The 21,953-nt window shown below is 40.6% G+C and overlaps 1 protein-coding gene across 1 annotated transcript in view; it reads left to right on the top strand.

Moving 5' to 3' along the window:
* TG (thyroglobulin) overlaps positions 1-21,953 on the top strand; it is a 385,510-nt gene that overhangs the window by 6,710 nt on the left and 356,847 nt on the right. The window contains 7 exon segments of the mRNA XM_036741632.1: positions 2,030-2,233; positions 2,766-2,925; positions 9,894-10,000; positions 10,479-10,622; positions 11,284-11,469; positions 16,827-17,930; positions 20,747-21,331. Of these exon segments, the coding sequence (XP_036597527.1) occupies positions 2,030-2,233; positions 2,766-2,925; positions 9,894-10,000; positions 10,479-10,622; positions 11,284-11,469; positions 16,827-17,930; positions 20,747-21,331 (2,490 nt within the window).

The following is a 21,953-nucleotide window of genomic DNA, read 5'->3' as shown; positions in this document are numbered from 1 at the left end:
TGATGGTGCCTGAGTTGTGTCTTAATGGAAGAGAGGGAGTTTACATGCTTAGGGGCTTTTGGAACAGAGATCTAATTTGAAAAAGACTATATGTAATATAAGACATTCATTACAACATATGCATTTCATTCTTTTGTTCAACAAGCATTTATGAAATGCCTGCAATGGGAAGAACACTGTACTAGATGTCAAAGGGCAAAGTTTAGATGGTACATGGGGTACAGTAGAAAGAACACAGACTCCTAAATCAGAGGACCTGGGTTCAAATCTCAGCTATGGTATGCTAAGTAAGCTTGCCCATCCAACAATACCATGGAATTGAAAATATGAGAGTCCAAAAGAATCTCAGAATTGGAAAGAGACTCAGTACCCAAGCAGAGATATCCTTGAAGACATCTCTGACTGATGATCGCATATCTTTTGCTTACACATCCTCATTGGCAGGAAAATCGCTACCCCTGGTAGAGCAACCCTTTCCTCTGTTGAACAGCTTCTCCCTATTGAGTTTGTGTTCACAAGGAACCAAAATTCTACCTTCTGTTCTTTCCTCCAAATCCCTTCCCTCTGGGGACAAGTAAAAGAAGCCTAATTTGTCTTCCATATGACTTCCCTTGATTACACTCCTCTTCCCCCCTCTTAGGTGGCCACCATATTTGCTCTCCCCATTCTGCCAATTCTCTACCTCCCAGCTTGTCCTTTCACAACTTAATTTCCCATCACGACTGTTGGTTGTTTTATGTACCTGGTGTCACCTCATTCTCAGCTGTTGGGAGAGGTCACTCCAGGGAGATTCAATATGATTTGCTCAGTACTATTTACACCGCTAGGGAGATAGTTCTGGACTCCATGATCCTTTAGAAACAGCCCTGATACTAATAAATAGATTTAACAATGACCCCATTAGCTCTATTGTGAAATCACAGAACTAGAAAGAATGTTTTTGTTCAGTCATTTCAGTTGTGTTTAATTCTTCATGACCCCATTTGGGTTTATTTTTTGGGGGGGGGATTTTGGTGGTGATACTGGAGCAGTTTGCCATTTCCTTCTCCAGCTCATTTTACAGATGAGGAAACTGAGGCCAATAGAGTTAAATGACTTACCCAGGAATATACAAGTAGTAACTGACTGAGGCAGGATGTGAATTCAGGAAGATGAGTCTTTCTGAATCCAGGACTGGCACTCTATTCATTGTACTATCTAGCTGCTAGGAAGAATGGTTTGTTTGTTTTCTTCTAGTTTTTTTTTTTCATTTTACAAATGAATGAACTGAGACTGTGAAAAGTTAAATTGCTTGGAAGCCAGGGTCACTGGATCAGAGTTCCTGGGGACAATGAGGACTTTATTGCTGTAAAACTACTTTAGAAGTCAATGCATTCTACAACCACGGTAACCCAGAAAGTAAAACAAAACAAAAAACAAACAAACCAAAAAATCCTAAAGACCTCAAAGCAATCAAAATTGCTACATTGATCTACATATATAACATTCTCCCAAACTAGCTTTTTCCCTAGCTCAAAAAACCAAAGGCCTCAGAATGGGTTACTGTGAGCTTATGGTCTTCATGGATCTGTCCACATGGTAGATCTGGAGCAAAGAGACTTGGTTCATAGCCTAGCTTTGCCGTGTACTATAGCTGCATGGGGCAGCTACGTAGTGCAGTGGATAGAGTACCGGGTCTGGAGTCAGAAAGACTAATCTTCCCGAGTTCAAATCTAGCCTCAGACACTTAATAGCTGTGCGACCCTGGGCAAGTCACTTAACCCTGTCTCCCTCAGTTTCCTTATCTGTAAAATAAGCTGGAGAAAGAAATGGCAAACCACTATAGTATCTTTACCAAGAAAACCCCAAATGGGGTCATGAAGAGTAGGACATGACTGACAAAAACAACCATTGAGTGGTCTTAGATAAGTCATTTAACTTATCTGGTCCTCAGGTTCTTTCTCTATAAAATGGGCATAACGGCTTCATCTAACTATTCATTGTCACCATCCTCTTCCTCCTCCTCTCAACCGGTTTCTTGGTTGTTCAGGTCTATCCTTTTGCCAGCTCCAGAAACAGCAGATCTTGGTAAGCGGCTACATCAATAGCACCGCCACCTCCTACCTCCCTCAGTGTCAAGATTCAGGAGAATATGAGCTGGCGCAGTGTGATCTGGGCATGGTACAGTGCTGGTGTGTGGATTCGGAAGGAATGGAAGTGTATGGGACCCGGCAGAGGGGAAGGCCAACAAGATGTGAGTCGTATTTAGCACCACATGCTGAGTGTGTTTACATTTAATGCTTCAATCTTACGGGCTAATTGTTCCACTAGCTTGAATTGGCTTTTTTATGACAATATAGTACTAAGAATAGTTTTCTAGTGATACTCAAAATGGGAAGTGTCCCAAAAGTCTTAGTGCGGTAAGGTAACTGAACTATGACTTTTGGGATACCCCAGACATGATATTTCAACACATTGTAAAATTGTAAAAAATCAAACATCTCTTCATTTACCCATGTTTAATAAATGACCTTGATTGAGGAAAAAATATCTTACTTAAATTAACTTTCTTAAACTGATAGACATTCAGTACTAGACTTATGATATAGTCAGGATCCCAATGAATGAATTTGTTGATTATTCTTTCTCATTGTAGATATTCATCAATTTCTGGTTTTTTATTGTTCTATACTATCACATGAGGAGTGTATGTATTTATTTATATTTTTGACTGCAAGAAGACACAGATTTAGAAGTTACCTATTCTTTTTTAAATTTCCCACCAGGCCCAAGGAGCTGTGAGATCAGAAATCGCCGCATCCTTCATGGTGTGGGAGAAAAGTCACCCCCTCAATGTTCATCTGATGGAGAGTTTATGCCAGTCCAGTGCAAATTTGTCAACACTACAGATATGATGGTTTTTGACCTAGTTCATAGCTACAACAGGTAAGGGAAGTTTGCGTAAAAACAGCTGGCTGCCTTTACATCTCATGGTAGTTACCTGCACATTTTTTGGATTTCTTGGCTGTGATTTTCAGTGATGTCCTGAAGCTAAAAGATTAGGCAATATATCATGTTACTTAAGTCTCATCATAACAGTTGTTGTTGTTGTTCAGTCAGTGACGTCCGACTCTTTTTGACGCTGTTTGGGGTTTTCTTGGCTAAGATACTAGAATGGTTTGCCATTTCCTTCTCCAGCTCATCTTACAGATGAGAAGACTGAGGCAAACAGGGTGAAGTGACTTACCCAGGGTCACGCAGCTAGTAAGCATCTGAGGCCAGATTTGAATTAAAGTCTTCCTGATTTTAGGCCCAGCACTTCATCCGCTATGCCACCTAGCTGCCCCATTGTTAGGGTAGCTTCTTGTAATTCCAGAATGATGCTTGATTAACTTGGAAGATGGAAATAGCATCAGTTTCAAAGGGAAGAATTTGGATGGAAGGAAATTACCAAACATAAAACACTTTCCTAGGAAACTAAGCTTAAATTAGAGATATATGTGTGACCCACTTTTTTTTACATTATTATCATAGAGATAATAAGGGGCCTGCTGAGCTGGTGGAAGAGGACTGCGGGGAGATTCAGGTTTGTGGGGTTTGGAGCAGGAAGGGACCTTCAAAATCAACTCTTCCAATCTCCTAATTTTACAAATGGGGAAACAGAGGCCCATAGAGATGAAATTATTTGTCCAAAATCACACAGGGATAAAGTAGGAAAGCTAAGATTTGAAGCAAAATGAACAGGAGCATTAACTAGTTCATTTTAATTAAGCGAATATTTATCAACCATCTGCTATGAGCCAGTCCCTACAACTAGGCATTGGCGATACAAAGATGGAGTTCTTGCTCCCAAGGAGCTCACACTCTAATGAGGGCTAGGGATGGGATATGCATGATGCCAAAATAAGCATGGTATACAATGCAGCAAGGACAAGGCTTTAAGCAAAACCCATCAAGAATATACAAGTACTTTTAACTGAGTATGTCAGTTGGTGGAGGAGGTGAAACCAGAGCTGGACCTTGAAAGGAGAAGGATTTCAATAGTTAAAGATGTTGATGGTTATGGGGGATGAGCTGCACAAATGGATGGAGGTGGAAGGATGTAGGATGAGATCAGAGAAAAATTAACAGTTCAGTTTGCCTGGAAGGTAATGCACGTGATAGGAAAGAGTATAAAGTAAGGCTGTGTGAGTGAGTTGGAGGCAGATTCTGTTGTTGTTCAGTTGTTTTCAGTCGTGTTCTACTTTTTGTGACCCCATTTGGGGTATTCTTGGTAAAGATACTAGAGTGGTTTGCCATTTCCTTCTCCAGCTCATTTTACACATGAAGAAACTGAGGCAAACAGGGTGCAGTGATTTGCCCAGGGTCACACAGGTAGTAAGTGTCTGAGGCTGGATTCCAACTCAAGAAGATGAGTCTTCCTGACTGCAGGCCTATCTGCTGTGTAGCCTAGCTGCCCCAGGCAGACTGCAGTGAGCCCTAAATGAAAGACTAAGGTGTCCATGTTTTATCCTCAAGGCAGATGTATGATCCCAAACAAGTCACTTCTCTCTAGAGCTCATTCCTAGAAGGAAGAGGTTAGATCACATGGCCTCTAAGGTTCATTTCCACCCTAATATTTGAAAGCTAAAACAATGTTTATCTATGTAGCCCTCAATTTCACTGAATATTAATAATAGACTCCATTTATCATAACCTGCTTTATTTTGAAAAGGTTTTTTTAATTCAAAATCTCATTTGATCCTCACAACCACCTGGAAAAGCTTATATGTAAAAGATCACGATGCCCATTTTACAGATGTAGAAGCTGAGACACTGAGAGGTAGTGTGTATTTGGCCCACTGAACTTAAACTGGTCCTGACAGTGGAACAAAATAATAACTAGGTTCGGGAGCACGTAGGGACTTTCAGGCATTTCTCTATCCTATTGGTGATATGGGTTGATTAAAAATTCTTTCTAATTTCCAATTATTCTATAAACATAGAGTTTCGCTGACCTCTAAGGTCCTTTCCTCTGTTATGACCACTTCAGCTACTGACCTCCCTGGCTTCCTTCACTAAAAGAATTAAAATCCCACCTTCTATGGGAAGTCTTCTCCAAGCTTTCTTATTCCCATTGATTATGTCCTATTTATCCTGCATATGCCTTGCTTTATCTAGATTTGTTAGTGTGTTGTCTCCTTCATTAAGTTGTAAACTCTTTGAGGGCCTGCAGGGGCTTTCTTTTGCCTCTTTTTGTACCCCCAGAGCTTACCTCTGTACCTGGCACATGGTAGGCACTTAATAAATGTTTACCGATTGATTGATGATTTGGATGAAGAAGACGCAGCTTCCACCATACCTAGTCTTGTCTCGAGACACTTTCTGCCTACCTCCACGAGGGGGCAGCCTAGGAATTAGAATATCTCTGCCATAGTTGCAGTTAAAAAAAAAACAACCAAAAAAACTGTAAGTATATATCTATAGATCTATAGATGCAAGCATATCTATCTATAGCTATTTCTACATATATGTATATCAATATTGATATCTATACATAGATATTGACACATAGATATCAATATTCATATATTCTCCATGAAATGTGAACCTTTTTATTCTTTATAGCAATATGTCCGGGAATAAAGTCTTCTTCAGGTAGGAGGCCATGGGGATAGTTGGGAATTCTAGAAAGCCAAACATAGCAAGCAGTAATTTTGGCGAGTGAAGCTTTTACAGTGGTTGGTCATTGTGTGGCCCAGGGTTCAATGAAAGGCAGTGATTAACCAAGTCAAAAGGGGACATCATGCTGTTCCTAGGTTTATTTTCCTGCCCAGAGCTTCTGTTTCACTGGATGGCACATGCAAGGGTAGTTTTCCCTAAGTACTTGAGTTCTGAACTTATCCTTTGTGGAAATAGCATTGGGTTTAGAGAAGGAAGAGTCCTGCTTTTCGTATTTTTTGACTGAGAAAAAGGGACTTCATATCTCAAGCCTCACTTAGAGTGAGTAAAATCAAAGTGGAATTTGAACCATGGCCCTTTGAGTCCTGTACCAAGCTTCTGGAACCGTGAGCCTCAGGCATCTCTTTAATGAGAATAATTGACATTTACATAGCACTTCAAAGTCGACAAGCCATGTTTTATTTGAGTCTTCCAACAACACTGTCTGGACCCCAGCCATAAAAATCTTGTAGTGGACTAGAGCCCATTACTTTAACCTTAGTGAAATGAGGGAACCAACCATTCTGCAGCCTCATTCAGCTCCCTTGGCAACCAGACTCATTTCCCTTGGCGACCAACCTCTTTCTGATTTCCTTAGCAACAAGTCTCACTTCAGCTGAATCCTGATTATTCCATTTAAAGGCAGAGAGGCAAGGAGGATGTACTCAAAAGTACTGGTTTGGGAAACAGAGGCCCAGGCTCTGATAATTAAGCTAGTTTTGTTACTATCACCATTTTCCCCTTCTGGGCTTCATTCAGTTTCTGGGAAAACAAAGAGGTTGAATTAAAGATGATTTTTACATTTCCTTCTAGAACTAATAGTCTACGGCTCTGTGACTAGCCATATAAAGCTTGGTTATCTTTGTCCGGTCTTGGACCAGAAGTTGACTTTGGGAGGGAAGGGGGGCTAGATCTGTGATTTCGTTGGTGTGGGAAACTCCCGATGTGAAAATTCGTTCTATCAATGCAAATCAGCAATTACTTTGGAGCTTAGTGTGTCTCAGAGAGTTGACTAGAGCCCTAAGAAATTTAATGACTTGTCTATGGTTATAGAGCTAGTATGTGTCAGGGGAAGTCTTGAAACCAGATATTCCAGACTTCAAGACTGACCCTCTCTCCCCTACATCATTTCTTTCATTGAAATAATAGGGACGTGATAAATGTTTGAATGAATGATACTCTAAGCAACTGACCTCTCCTTTTCTGATCACTATCTGCTGATAAGCTTGGGTCTTCTGGTCTAGCTAAGTAAGCCTCCTGCCCTCTCACCTCACCTCTCACTATACCTATGGTCTTCCTCCCAGCTCCAAGCCTCAAAAAATGCCAACTCTCCTCCTCCACAACCCTACTTTTAAAAACATCTTCCTTTATCCTTTAGCATCTGAATGTCGTAGACTTTGGAGACAGCTGAAACTGCTTTATCTATAACACATAATTTTCCCTTCTGTCTCTTTCCTCCCGCCTCTCTCTCCCTCCTTCCCTTTCTCTCTTCCTTCTTCCCTCTTTCCCTGCCTCCTTCTCTTTTTTCCCACCTCCCCACCCTCCCGGTCTCCCTCTCTCAGTCTTTGTCTCTGCTTCCCTCTACATACCCAAATTGTCATCATCACTTTTATTATCATTGTCATAAAATGTTAAATTGATTCAAAATGTGTTTCATTTATTAGTATAGAGGGACAGCATGATGGATAGAACGCTGGGCTTCAGCTCTAAGACTAAGTCATACAAGTTCGTGATCTTCATGGGAAGAGGAAGTTCCCACAAAATCATAGGTCCTTGACATATTGACACATTAGTACCCTAAATGTGCATTCTAGTAAAAGATACCTACAACAGCAATAATTATTATGGTTGTTATTGTAAAAATTACTACTTATTTTCTCTCTTTTATGTAAGCATACCTCTTCATATCATAATTTTATGGATGAATTTTTGGTCTGGACCTGTGATTTCACTGGGGTCAGGTCCTCCCATTATGAGAGCACCCTCTACTGAGGCAGATTAGCATCGATGTCTATAACTTCATGGTCTTTTACAGATGCATAAAGCACTGAAAAGTTCAGCCAATTGTCCACAGTTGTAACATTAACATGTGTCATGTGCAAGACTTGAACTCAGGCCTTTCTGCCTCCAAAGTCAGCCCTTTATCCACTAAACCATATCATTTCTCAATTTCATGTAATAATAATATCTTGAATTAGTACACAGCTCATGTTGGAGGTTGTTGTTTGCTGCTTAGTCACATCCGACTCTTTGTGACTCCACATGGAATGTTCTTAGCAAAGATACTGAAGTGGCTTGTCATTTCCTTTTCCAGTTCATTTTATAGATGAGGAAACTGAGGTCTTCCAGACTCAAGGCCTAGCACTCTATCCACTGCACCACCTAACTGCCAATGTCGGAGGACCTGGGTTCAAATCCTGTCTCTGAAGCATATTACCTATGTGGTCTTAGTTTCCTCTTCTATAAGATCAAGGGGTTGGACTAGATGGCCTCTGAGTTACCTTCCAATTCTAGACCTAAAAGCCTATTATCCTTTGACCTTCATCCATGTCACAGAGGCAAAAAGTTTGGAGAGTTTGCCAGAAGTATTTGCCAGTATCACAAAAGAAATCCCACAGAGTCCAGGCTGAAGAGTAGAAGTCCTCCAAATGCTCTTGTTGGTGGATGGCATTGTGTTGACTACATCAAGCCCTGAAACATTACAGGGTCTCCTAAATGAGATTCACAGTCATGGTCTAGACTATGATACAAAATTAGATGGACAACTTAAAAAGTACATCCATTAGTATGTATTTCTACATTCCTTCCTTCCTTCTTTCTTCCTTCCTTCCTTCTTTCTTTCCTTCCTTCCTTCCTTCCTTCCTTCCTTCCTTCCTTCCTTCCTTCCTTCCTTCCTTCCTTCCTTTCTTCTTGTCTATCCATCTAGCTAGCTAGCTAGCTAGCTATTGGTCTATTATCTATCTCTTGGATATCTTACATAGACACTGCAAGTGAAAAATGAATTGTACCTGGAATTAAAATTGAACAGGGGGAAGAGTGAGGTAGATTACCTTTGGAAATTACAAAGTTCTTATAATGACCCTAAGCTTCTCCATGAAACAAATTTGCGACTTTCAATACCGCTGTTTTTCTAGTAACTTAGTATGGTGGTAAATATACCTGGAGCACTATGGTCTCTGAAGAATTAAAGCTAGTTACCTAAAGGGCCATGAAGAAGCACATAGTGGTCCTGAGTAGACATCAACATATTATGGCAATCTAATAAATATGATATAATATGGTATAATATAATATGACATGACATGACATATGGTATGATATGATATGATATTATGTGAATCATATATCCTCATAATAGATTAGAATTTTTAGCTTCAAATGAAAAGAAAATCCACCACCAGTGTTTTCTTTGATGAGCATAGTCAGTTCTGCCTCACCTATGAATGGACAGAAACATGTGAAATATTTTTCTTTATGGGTCTGTATCCCTCTGGCTTCTGAACTGTAGGTTGGTTCTTTGGGTCAGTTTGCTCCTTATAGAAAACTATAGCATGATTCTGGTGTCAATCTTTCCTGGAATGAAAAATTTGTTAGAATGAGATACATGTGTCACCAGTTTAGCAAAGTCCCTTTTCAGTCTCTTTCCCTTATGCTGTATGCTTTCAGTGATGGTACTATGGAATTTCCATCTTATAGTTTCCTTGGGTAGAATCTGACTTTCTCATTCAGGGAAATTTCAAAGGCTCCCAAGATTGTTTGGTGCACAGCAATGAGAATCTATACCGTGTAAAGTATGTTTTCAAAGTTTGCTAAGGTATAAAATCTCCTGAGTTATTGTCTAACTCAGAAACAAATGACAAAATTTTCATGACCTGTTTCTAGCTGGATTTGCCAAGAATTGTTTGTGGGGGGTGGGGGGAAATAACTCAAACTGCTAATGAATCGGTAATGGTGTCTGTACTGAGCAAGATAACACAGATTTATTTTATAAGGAAAAAATCTTGATTATTTTCTTTCCTCTCTCCCCATTAGAAAATAACAGATTTACTATACTAAAGATAAAATGAAGACCAGTTCAATCACCATCTATTTAGTACATCCTTCTCCTCAAGGGACTCACATTATTCTGGCTTTCTTTTACTTCTTTCTTCAGAAAGAACTCATTAAGTCTGAAGTATAGGAAATGGTGATTTTTAAATCAAATTCCATTTTAGGTTCCCAGAGGCATTTTGGACATTCAGTTCCTTCAGAAGCAGATTTCCAGAAGTTTCTGGGTATTGTCACTGTGCTGATAGTCAGGGACGGGAACTGGCAGAGACAGGTAAGGGCATTTAAGGTAATAGAAGGGGTAAGGAGGGACTGTATTCAACACTTAACTGGGATAAATGTAAACCTCTGCACTTGAGTTCAAAAAATCAATTGCATAAGTGCAAGATGGGAGAGGTGTTATATTTCATTCCCTTATTTGCCAGTCAAATGCTTTGAAAAAAAAAATCAACTTCTATCCTCAGAGAAGAAAATTGATTTTGAGGACAGGAGAAACTGAGGGAAGATGATTGGGTGGAAGAAACTGAGATCCTTATAGGACATATCCTCACTGATGGCAAGGGTACAGATATAGGAGTTTACGTCATCAAATCTGAGATTCAGGAACTGAGTAAACTCCAGGTAGGACTGTGTCCTGGATCTTGTTATGGCCATGAGTGCCATATCTCTTTTTGGATCTCTTTGCCTAGGAAAATTGGGAGATCTTCCCTTAATGATCCTTTTGTCTTCAGATGTGTATTCTCCTTTGTCAGGATTAGAGTTACTGCTGGATGAAGTTTATGACACCATTTTTGCTGGTCTGGATCCTGCTTCCACCTTCACAGAAACCACCCTGAACCGGATACTTCAGAGACGGTTTCTAGCAGTTCAGTTAGTCATCTCCGGAAGATTTCGATGTAAGTAATAAGCTGGTGAAAGATGTGGATATTTTTGCTTTGGAGGTCCAGAAGGGAGCTGTTTGGATATGGAAGCAATTGCAGGCTTTGTGACTCTTGTCTTTTTAGTTGGTGTTTATGCTGGGGATTTAAAATTTTTCTACAAACATAAGCCACAAACTCTCCAATAGGTCCCTTTAATAGAGCTCTTTCCTGCCTCTAACTTTGGAAGTCAAGGAGTACAAATATTGTTATCCCCAATTTAGAGATGAGAAGACTGAGGTTTACGCAGGTTTAGGCCAAGTTCACACCAACTTTAAATCAGATCTTGTAACTCCAAGTCTAGGCCTTTGTTAAGCACCTTAGAATGACTCTGTGGAGGAAAGGTGGTGGATAGAGCTTGATAATGGAAAAAATGTGCTTTCAAGTTCCACCTGTAACATATCCTTGATGTGTGAATCTGGATAAATCACTCAACCTTCGAGTGTTGTCTAAGACTGTAAAGTGCAGAGAAGATGCTCACCTAGATCAGTAAAGGTAGTTTCCTCCTCTGGGAATTCCCTACATCAATAATAGCGCTGGCCCAGTTCCTATTCCTAGCTAGCATCTTGCCAAATGCAATGCAACAAATGTTGAAGCTCCTTTCAGAATTTCCCTCTTTATTGTGTGGATTTTTCCACAGGTCCAACAAAGTGTGAGATTGAGAGGCTGGCAGCAACTAGCTTTGGGCATGCTTATATTCCATCCTGCAAGGACAATGGAGACTACCAGCCAGTGCAGTGCCAACAGGGAGGACTATGCTGGTGTGCAGATGCCAATGGGAAAGAAATCTATGGGACTCGACAGCAGGGGAAGTTACCATCCTGTGGTATGTTTTTCTTCTGACCAATTTAACTTAGCCCATTAGATTGTGTTCATTTATTCCTTTACATTATCATCGAATTAAAGGTCTGGAAGGAACCTCAAAGGTCATCATGTCTAACCAATAGCCGATGCATAAATATTATGTACACAGCATCCTTGGGTCAGTGGTCATCTGGCTTCTAGTATGATGGATGGGGCACTGGTTTTGGAATTTGGAATTAGGGAGACTTGTGCACGACTTGTATATCAGACACTACCTCTGTGACCCAGGGCAAGGCCTCTCTATGCCTCAGTTTCCTCATCAATAAAATGACCTCAAAGGTACCTTCCAACTCTAAATCTATGATTCTATAACCTCCAATGATGAGGAACTCACTAATATCAGTGAAAGCCCATTCAATTTTTGCATAATTTAAAGGAAATTCCAGGCTGACCGTTATTATTATTATTATTATCCTTTTTATTATTTATTTATTATTAATTATTTTTTATTATTATTATCCTTTATTTTAGTACTTGAGGAAACTGAATTAGACAGGACTTTAATGACTTACCCAAGTTCATACAGTTAGTAAGTGTGAACCTGGGTCCTCTTCTCCTTCTATTCTTCATCACTTAGTGATCTCATCAGCTCCCTTGAATTTAATTATCATCTCTATGCTGATGATTCTCAAATTCCACCCCAATCCTTCTATTGACCTCCAATCTGGCATCTCCAACTTTCAGACATATTGAATTGGATGACTTTCAGACATCTTGAACTCGATATCCGGTAGACATCTTAAACTTGGTATGTCTAAAACTGAACATACCATCTTTCCCCCTAACTACTCCCTTCTCTTGCCCTGGCCCCACCTTCCCTGTTGCTGTAGAGGGCACTACCATCCTCCCAGTCCCTCAGGCTCACAACCCAGGAGTCATCCTGGACTCCCCACTATCTCTCACCCTCCATATCTAAGCTGGTGCCAACACCTGTCAATTTCGCCTTTGCAATTTCACCTCCCATTTGTGCCCCTCTCTCTTCTGCCACCATCCTGGCATAGGCCCCTTATCACTTCATGCCTGAACTTTTGCAATGGCTGCTGGTGGGTCTGCCTGCCTCAAGTCTCTCTCCACTCCAATTCATCCTCCATTTAGCTCTCAGAATGATTCTCCTAAAGCTCAGGTCCATACCACACTCCCACTCAAAAACTCCTGTGGTTCCCTATTGCCTCCAGGATCAAATACAAAATCCTCTGTTTGGCATTCAAAGCCCTTCATAACCTAGCCCCCTCCTACCTGTCTAGTCTTTTTATACTTCATTCCCTGACTCACACTCTTTGATCTGGCCACACTGGAATCCTGACTGTTCCACCAATAAGGATACTCCATCTCTCAGCTCTGGCATTTTCTCTGGCTCTCCCCCATGCCTGGAATGTTCTCCCTCCTCAGTTCTACCTACTGACCTCCCTGGCCTCTTTAAGTTCGTGAAAATCTAATCTTTTTACAGGAAGACTTTCCTAATTCCTCCAAATTCTAATGCCTTCCCTCTGTTAATTACTTCCTATTTAATCCACACGTAGCTTGCTTGTATATATGTGTTTGAATATTATATCCCATGTTAGATTTTAGACTCCTTGAGTTCAGAGACTGTATTTTGCCTCTTTTTGTGTTCTCAGCACTAAGTATAGTGCTGTATACAGTATACAGTAGGCACTTAATAAATGTTTATTTATTGATAAATGTTTGAGGCTGGATTTGAACTCAGGTCTTCCTGACTCCTGACCCAGTACTTCATCCCGTGCATCTCCTAACTGACTCTGACCCTTGAGCAATGAAAAATACATTGAGGAAAGCAAGACTAACACAGGAGACAAAATATGGTACAGAGGAAAAAGGACTGGACTCAGAGTCAGAGGGTCCTGGTTCACATTCCAGTGAAAGCATTTAGTCTCTGATCTTGGGCAATCCACTGAATCTTCTTTGCCCTTAGTTTCATCTCATGTAAAATCAAGGGACCAGATAAGATTGTAAAGTCTTTTCTAGATACAAACTTGTACACCAATACATACTAATGTAAATGGGTTATTATAGCCACTATGCCATTCTGACCCCTCTCCATTACTCTCCTCACTACGTTTTCTAGCACAGATACTTTTGTCAGTGTCTTCCCCCTCGGCATAAGCTTTTTGAGAGCAAATTCTGAATGGTTCCTATCAATACCCAGCATGATTCACACAGAAGGCACTTTAAAATGTATGTTAGATTACATTGCAGAAGGTGTTCTGATAATTCAATTCAGTAAACATTTATTATGCACTTTATATATGCAGATTCCCATTCTAGGTGCCGAAGAAGGAATACAGCTTGAATGGTCTATTAGTCAATTAGATATCTGAGAGAACATTTGGCAGCTGGTGGTGAAGCAGGTAGAGCACTGGGCCTGGAGTCAGCAAGACCTGAATTCAAATCCACCTTCAGACACTTATTAGCTGTATGATCCTGGGCGAGTCACTTAACTTCTGTTTGCCTTAGTTTCCTCATCTGAGGTTTGAATGAAATAATATTTGTAAAACGTGCTTAACATAGTGCCTGGAACATGGTTAGTTTGGGGTTTTTCTAGTCATTTTTTACTCATGGCTGACTCTTCATGACCCCATTTGGGGTTTTCTTGGCAAGGACACTGGAGTAGTTTGCTACTTTTTTGTCCAGTTCATTTTACAGATGAGGAAATTGAGGCAAACAGGTTTAAGTGACTCACCAAGGATCACAAAGCTAGTAAGTATCTAAGAACAGTTTTGAACTCAGGTCCTCCTGACTCCAGGCCCAGTGCTCTATCTACTGTGCCACTTAGCTGCCCCCTAGAACATGATAGGTGCTATGTAAATGCTCATTCTCTTCCCTTGCTCCCTCCCCTTTCCACATTAATTAAGCACCTACTGTGTGCCAGATACTGTGCTAAGTGCTAGGAATACAAAGAAAGGCAAAAAACCAAACAAACAAAAAACCCAGTCCCTTCTCTCAAAGAGCTCAAAGTCCAAGGAGGAGAAAAGATGCAGACAACAAACAAGATATACAGGGTGTTCCTAAAGTCTGGACACATAGGTAAAAATGCGTATTTTTAAGAAATGAAATGAATGAAATTTTCAACAGCATTTTATTTAATTGGAATATTAACAAATAACATCTTCAATATGATTTCCATCATTTGTGATGCAAAGGTTGATGTGCTTTGCAAGATTCATGTAAACTCATTGCAGTAACTCCACATTGCCGTCAATTTTAGCACCTTCATTCTTTATGTGTTCAATCGAGTGTGTTGCATCTGTGATTTTCATTGAGTACACCTTCTCCTTTAGCATACCCCAGAGAAAGAAGTCAAGGGGGCTAATGTCTGTTAATGTTCCAAATATTTCAAAATATGCATTTTTTCCTATGTGTCCAGACTTTAGGGACACTCTATAGAAGAATAAATTGTAGATAAACAACAGGCAAAAAACATTCATATTAAGTAGAACCAGAAAAGGCTAAAACACAAGATATTCTCTCGTGGAGTTTAGGGACTAGGACTAGTATGGGGATGGGACCCATACATAAATGTTACCTAAGTAGTTCTAAGAGAAGTATAAAAAAAAGTGTGACTTGATGGAGAAAAGCCTACCATCAACCATGATCAAGAAAGTCTTCTTGAAGGAGGTGGCATCTGAGCTCCATCTGAAAAAGTGAAAGGTACCTCTGGGATAAAAATCAGCTTGATTAAGGACAAAAAAGTCAGCTAGTATGGAGTGTACAGAAGTGAGGGATTAAATTTGGCTGAAGAAGGAAGTATGTGACACAGCCAGAGAGTTCGGGTGGCTGCAGATTGTGAGCACCTCGAATAACAGGTGGAGTCTGAACTTTACTCTGAACTCTGAAGGAGGTGACCTGGAGGGGGCCACTGATGGTTTTTGACTAGGAGAGTCAAAGGCTGTATTGGTGTAGAAGAAAAATAGGCTTAGTAGTGTTATGCAGAATGATCTGGAATAAGGAGAGAATGAATGAAAGTGGGATGTGAGGGGAAATAGGACTTTTCCTAGGGTGATAACAATGGGAATGAAGAGAAAGGGAGAGATTTGAGAGATATTCTGGAGGTAGAATCTATTATTAGATGTCAAAAGTGACATCGAGGGGAAAACATCAAATTTCTAAGCATAGGAAGCTGAATGGTGTCAGAAGTAGGACTAAGCATGAGGGAAGGAGATGGTAAAAAGCTCAGTTTGGGATACACTGAGTTTCCTCTAGGCCTCTAGGTCCAGGTGTCCATTAGGGAATAGGCGGTGCTGTTCTGGATCTTAGAGAAATAGATTTGGGACTCATCTGCAGAGAAGTGGAAGTGAAAGCCACATAGAGAGAAAAGACAAGAAGGTTCCAAACAAATCCCCACCTTTAAAAGCAGGAGAGAAGAGCCCGCCAGTACTACTGAAGGTCTGTGTGGACCACAGATTGAAATAGTGGTTAGTGAGCTGATTGTGGAGTCAGGAAGAAGTCTTATGTTCAAATTCTATCTCAAATATATACTGGCTGTCAGTCATCAGAATTTATTAAGCACCTATTATGTGCCAAGCCCTGTGCTAAGTACAGTAAGGCTATGTCATTTAACCCTGGGGAAGTCACAAATTCAGTAAGGAGAAATGAAGAATTGTTAAAAAGCAGTAAGGGCCTCTCTGAAATTTTGTGTCATAAATTTAAATTTATTCAAATCTACTCAATTTCCTGGCTCTTCAGCAACTCTTGATAGTTCAAGGGCTAAGGGAGGGATTACTTCCAAAGAAGATTCTTCATAGGGCAAGTGGAATGGAAGATGAACTGGGGTATTGGGCTCAGTCTTCTGGCCATTGGACAACATTCATGCAGCCTCATTTTGGAACAAAGCAAAGTATCTGCTTTGTCATCAACTAAGGTACAATGTAATGGGCATATAATCTTTAATATTGGAGATCATGGAGTCATAGGACCATAGATTTAGACCTGGAATGGACCTTAGAGGCTCTCTGGTTCAACTATATCATGGTACAGATGAGCAAACTAAGGCCAAGGGAGGTTAAATGAGTTGCTTGAGGCCACATAGAGCCAAGATTTGAATCCAGATCCCCTGACTTCAAATTCAGCAGCCTTTCCACCATGAAATGCTCATCATGGATGCAGCCAAAATGCAAAAACATACAAAAAAATGATCCTGGTGCTAAATGGAGTATTGTCCCTTTTACTAACTCTCTGGTTGTACACCACTGTACCTTCCTAAAAGAAAGAGCTGAGACTCTGAAGGAAGGATTTCTCAGGGTTGAAGGTGATATTGGCCATCCTAAGACTTGTTTTCTCTTTCTTTGCTTTGTCCTGGTCCAGGTGCAGAAGGATCCTGTGTCTCAGAGAGGCAGCAGGCTTTGTCCAAGCTCTTCTTTGGGCCTGGTGGACACTTCAGCCAACACAGTTTATTCTTTGTTCCAGAAGAAAGACAAGAACCTCAGAAAGTCGCTAGGTTTGGCAAGTCCTGCCCACCTTCTTTCAAAGAGCTATTTGTGGACTCTGGGGTGTTGCTCCCTCTCATTGAAAGGGGAGGTGCTAAGCAGCTCTTCTCCTTGGAAACTGTCTTCAGCGAAGCCATCGGAGCAATATTTCCCTCCAGGGACTTAGCTCTACTTGCCCTTCAGTTCACCACTGACCCAAAGCGACTCCAACAGAACCTTTTTGGAGGGAAATTCTTGGAGAACATAAGCCGATTTAACTTATCTGGGGCCATTGGTGCAAAGAGCACATTCAACTTTGCCCAATTTTTTCAGCAAATTGGCCTAGAAGAAATCAAGAACAAAGGAGATATAGTTGAACTGACCAAACAGCTATCAGTTGGCCAAGATTCTCTCCGTGATGAAGAGGTCCCCATAGATTCAAAGAAAAGGCTGAATCTGAATCAACCAATTGTAGGCAGCTTTGGCCAGAAGATTAATTTACAGGAAAACCAAAACAAGTTAAAATTCCTTGCCTCTGTTCTGGAGCTGCCAGAGTTTCTTCTTTTCTTGAAGAGTATGATTTCAGTCCCAGAGACCATAGCCAGAAGTCTAGGTGATATCGTGAAAATGGCCCTCAACTCCCAGGCCTGTGAACAGCCGTCCAGTGAGCTGTTTGTTCCCACATGCACTGAAGCGGGGAGTTATGACCAAGTCCAGTGCTTTGCTGGAGAGTGCTGGTGTGTGGATCCCCGGGGCAGGGAGCTCCCAGCTACAAGGATTCGAGGCCAACGCCCCCGGTGTCCCACTGAATGTGAGAAACAAAGGGAGCAGGCACAAGTTTTGATGAGAGGCCTGCCTGCGGGGGCAAGTCTTCCTGTCCCTTCCTGTTCAAGTGATGGAAGTTTCCTGCCGGTCCAGTGTTCTGATTCGGGTTGTTACTGTGTTAATTCTGAGGGTCGAGCCATTCCTAGAACTGAAACAGTGAATGGAGAACCGGAGCAATGTAAGTCACCAGGCTTTATAAACTATCAGACCCTTCCTAAGGGATCATCAGCTTTAGAACTATAAAAGATCATCTAGTATTATCTAGTACAAACTCAAAGATCTTCTAGTACAATCCTCCCATTTCACAGACAAGGAAAGTAAAGCCCAGAGACAGAATGCGCCTTTCACAGTGTTGTTAAATTAGTAAGTAGCAGAACTAGAATTCAGAGCTTAGAGCATGCCTTGCGATTCTGAAATTCCACGATTCCAAATCCAATACTTCCCCCCCCAATACATCATATTTGCACAAGTTGCCCTCTTTAAAACCCTGTTAAGGTTCATTTGAAAGCCTTTCCAGGCCTACCAAGCTGGACAGGATTGAGTATCAGTCAGTAAATATCTATTAAAAGCCTACTCTGTACCAGGCACTGTGCTAAGCTCTGGGGATACAAAAAGAGGAAAAAGACAGTCCCAGGCCTCAAGGAGCTTATAATCTAATGACCTCAGGGAGGAATGATTAGTATTAATAGTACTAATAGTATTTTGTATTAATATAATGGCTCACATAGTACTTTAAGGTTTGCAAAACCCTTTACAGAAACTATTTAATTTGATCCTTTTAATAACCCTATAAGATAAATGATATCATTATCTCCAGTTTACAGATGAAGAAACTGATAAGTCACTTGCCCAGGGTTATACAGCTAATAAATACTGAGGTGAGAATTGAATCCAACTCTTCTAGGCTATAAATCCACTATGTCAGGCTGCCAATCATATTATATGTATGTCTTTTTCTGAAGGCTAGTCTAGTAAAGTTTATAGATGTTCCTTATCACATTGGATTCAGGGTATTGAAATTTTTCAGCCATGGCAATGCGTGAGCCAAATGGCCAATAAATAAACATTTCTTAAATGCGATATAGAGGAGTTGCAATATGTATTCATGGAAGAGGAAATATCCCAAAATATCCCTGGAGTACCGATATGTGAAGGGGACAGCTAGGTGGCCTGAAATCAGGAAGACACATCTTCCTGAGTTCAAATATGGCCCTAGATACTAGCTGTATGACCCTGGGAAAGTCATTTAACCCTTTCTGCCTCAGTTTCCTCATCTGTAAAATGAGTTAGAAAAGGAAATGACAAACCACTCTAGTATCTTTGCCAAGAAAATCCTAAATGGGGTCACGGGCAGAGTCGGACACAACTGAAAGAGTTACTGGGCAACAGCAACACTGATATGTAGAAGTAAGTTCCAGAACCTAGCTGCTGTTCTGAACAGCTGGCTCACCTGAATCTGGGACTGACTGAGAGATCTAGCTAGCATTAAAAATCCCAAGGAAGTATTTGCTCCTTGGCCTTAGAGCAGTATCATCCATAGACATAGAATCATTAATGATGCTAAGTATCTTCAGGGACATGTTCTGGGATTGAATTTGGTACAGACCCTTCTGGATAATATTAAGGTGATCTGAAGTTTGACAGCTGCATCTTCTGGGCTGGCGTCTTCTTGTATTCTATATTATGTTTAACCTCTTCCTTCCTCCTTTTGTTTCTCTTTTCCAAACTGATGCTTATAACCTTGGAACAGATCTCTGGAAAATGTACCTTTTTTTTTTCTTTTTTATTGGTGATTTAAGATGGTGTGGGATAGTGGAAGGAGAAACCCACTAGTGTCAGGTAGTGTCTACCATCTCTTTGACCTTAGGAAAATCACATAACCTCTGAAATTTGTTTGTTTTTCTTGTATGAAATGGTAATGAGTCCCTAACTTGTCTAGCTTGAGCCAGTGGTGCAGATCAAACCAGATAAAAGAGATAAAATGATCCATAATCACCATGTGTTAAATGATCATGAGTTATTGCCATTATATAGTCCTACTATAGCCTAGACTAATAAAAGGTCACACAAGTCTTTTTTTGAAGAGTTACCAAGAGAAGACAGGGAGCAATGATTGTACCTGGAGCCAGGCTGAAGTACACGTGGCTCACTGATTCTCCTTACTCCCCTGTCTCTTTCTTGAAGAGAAGCAGCCTATTGAATCTGAGATCAAGTCCTGTTCCCCCTGTGAGCCTTAGCTTCCTCATCTGTAAAGTGGGAAAATATTGCAATGGGTTGAGTGTTTCTTGCTTTCTCAATGGCTGTGGGAAGAGTGAGGTGAGGGAAAGAATTTGGAACTGAAAAGGAATTGAACAAAATTAATTAATTAAATATATAGATGGATGAATGATTGAATGAAATGTGTCAAATAGAATTCTTACCTCAGGGTTGTTGGGAGGAAAGCACTTTGTGAATCCTAAAATATAGCGCATACTTTATAAAGCCTGAAATATATAATATCCAAAGAGTTCAGTAAATAGTTGACCTGGAGTTAGGAAGAATGGAGTTCAAATCAAGCCACAGATACTTAGCAGCTGTGTGACTGTGGGCAAGTCAACTAACCTCCATCTGCCTTGGTTTTCTCATCTCTAAAGTGGAGGTAGTAATAAGCACCAACTTTCAAGGATTGTTATAAGTATAAAATGAGATAATTAATTTTCAAAGTACTTTGCAAACCATAAAATGCTGTATAAATCCTATTCATGAAAATTACAATAAAATAAATTAATGTCCCTAGCATTTTTGATAGATGGTCTTTATTATCACTATAACCTAGTGATGACTAGTGAATCACAAGACATAACAAGAAATGATCTCACCATTTATACTGGCCTGGGTTATTTAGTTTCATGTCCTGGTGTTTTTTCTTTCTTTCCCACTGATTCAACAGCTTCTCTTTGGTCCTTCATACTTAGAGTCTCTTGAGTTGACTCGGTTGCTCTTTCTTCTCCCTAGGTCCAACTCCTTGTCAGTTGGCTGCTGAACAAATGTTTTTACAGACAGTCCAAGTCCTTCTGGATGAGCCCAGCCTGTTGTCCCAGCTCTCTGACATCTATATCCCACAGTGTAATTCCAAAGGCCAATGGAAAAGGGTGCAATGCAATGGGCCCCCTGAGCAAGCCTTCAAGTGGTACCAGCGGTGGATCACCCAAAACAATGGCGGCCAAGATCTGCCCCCCTCTGAGCTCATCCAAAGGATAGTGAGCTACAGAGAAGCATCGGAGACCTTTAGCAACTATATCAAAAAACTATACGAGGCTGGCCAACAGAATATCTTCCCCCTGCTTAGTGGCTACTCTTCCTTCCAAGCTGTGCCGATTGAAGTGTTGGAAGGCAATGTGACAGTGTCTGGAGACGACATTCTTTTTGACCCGTTCACATTCTGGCAACTCCTGACTGGACGACTCAGTTATTATCCCGGCCGCTACACTGATTTCAGCTCCCCCTTGGACCATTTTGAACTTAGAAGTTGTTGGTGTGTCGATGAGAATGGGCAAGAACTAAAAGGAACACAAGTTGAACCCAACAAAGTCCCTGCGTGTAAGTCACTAGATAATAAACACTAAAAATAGGTAATTGGACAAGCCACTTAAGGTTTCAGAGCTTCAGTTTCCCCATCTGTAAAATGGTGCTAAAATAACTCAGTATTTCCTTCAAAGAGTTGTCATAAGAATCAAATGAGATAATGTACATCAATGAGATAATTTGCCTTAGAGGACAGTTTTCTGATGGCAAAGAGCATCTGACTGAGTGATGAAGAGCTCTTGTATTCTCTCATTTCAATGGAATTAATGATGCATTTATCATGGCAATAAGTATCCAACTACATTTCATTTTTTAAATAAAGGTCAAATACTTTAGAGTTTTAGAGTTGGCAGAGTGTTTTATATGCATAATTTCAGTTCTCTGGGGTAAATACTATAAATGTTATTACCTCTATTTTATGGATGGAGACACTGAGTCTCTGGCACATTCAGTGGCTTGTCCAGTTACTAGTCAACTTGTAAGTGTCGGATATAGATTAACATGCCCGTCTCTTGATCTTGGTGTCTCAGTTATACTACGTTGCCTCAAATTCCTTGCTTAATGTTTCTTTTAAAATGTGTTACCCAGAACTGGATGAGACAGAGGCAGCATGGTGTGGTAGAATGACCCCTGAGAT

The sequence above is a fragment of the Trichosurus vulpecula genome, chromosome 1 (genome assembly GCF_011100635.1).
Source record: "Trichosurus vulpecula isolate mTriVul1 chromosome 1, mTriVul1.pri, whole genome shotgun sequence".
Classification (NCBI taxonomy): Eukaryota; Metazoa; Chordata; class Mammalia; order Diprotodontia; family Phalangeridae; genus Trichosurus; species Trichosurus vulpecula.
Note: the sequence above shows the minus strand (reverse complement) of the source record. Positions and strands in the feature narration are given on the sequence as shown.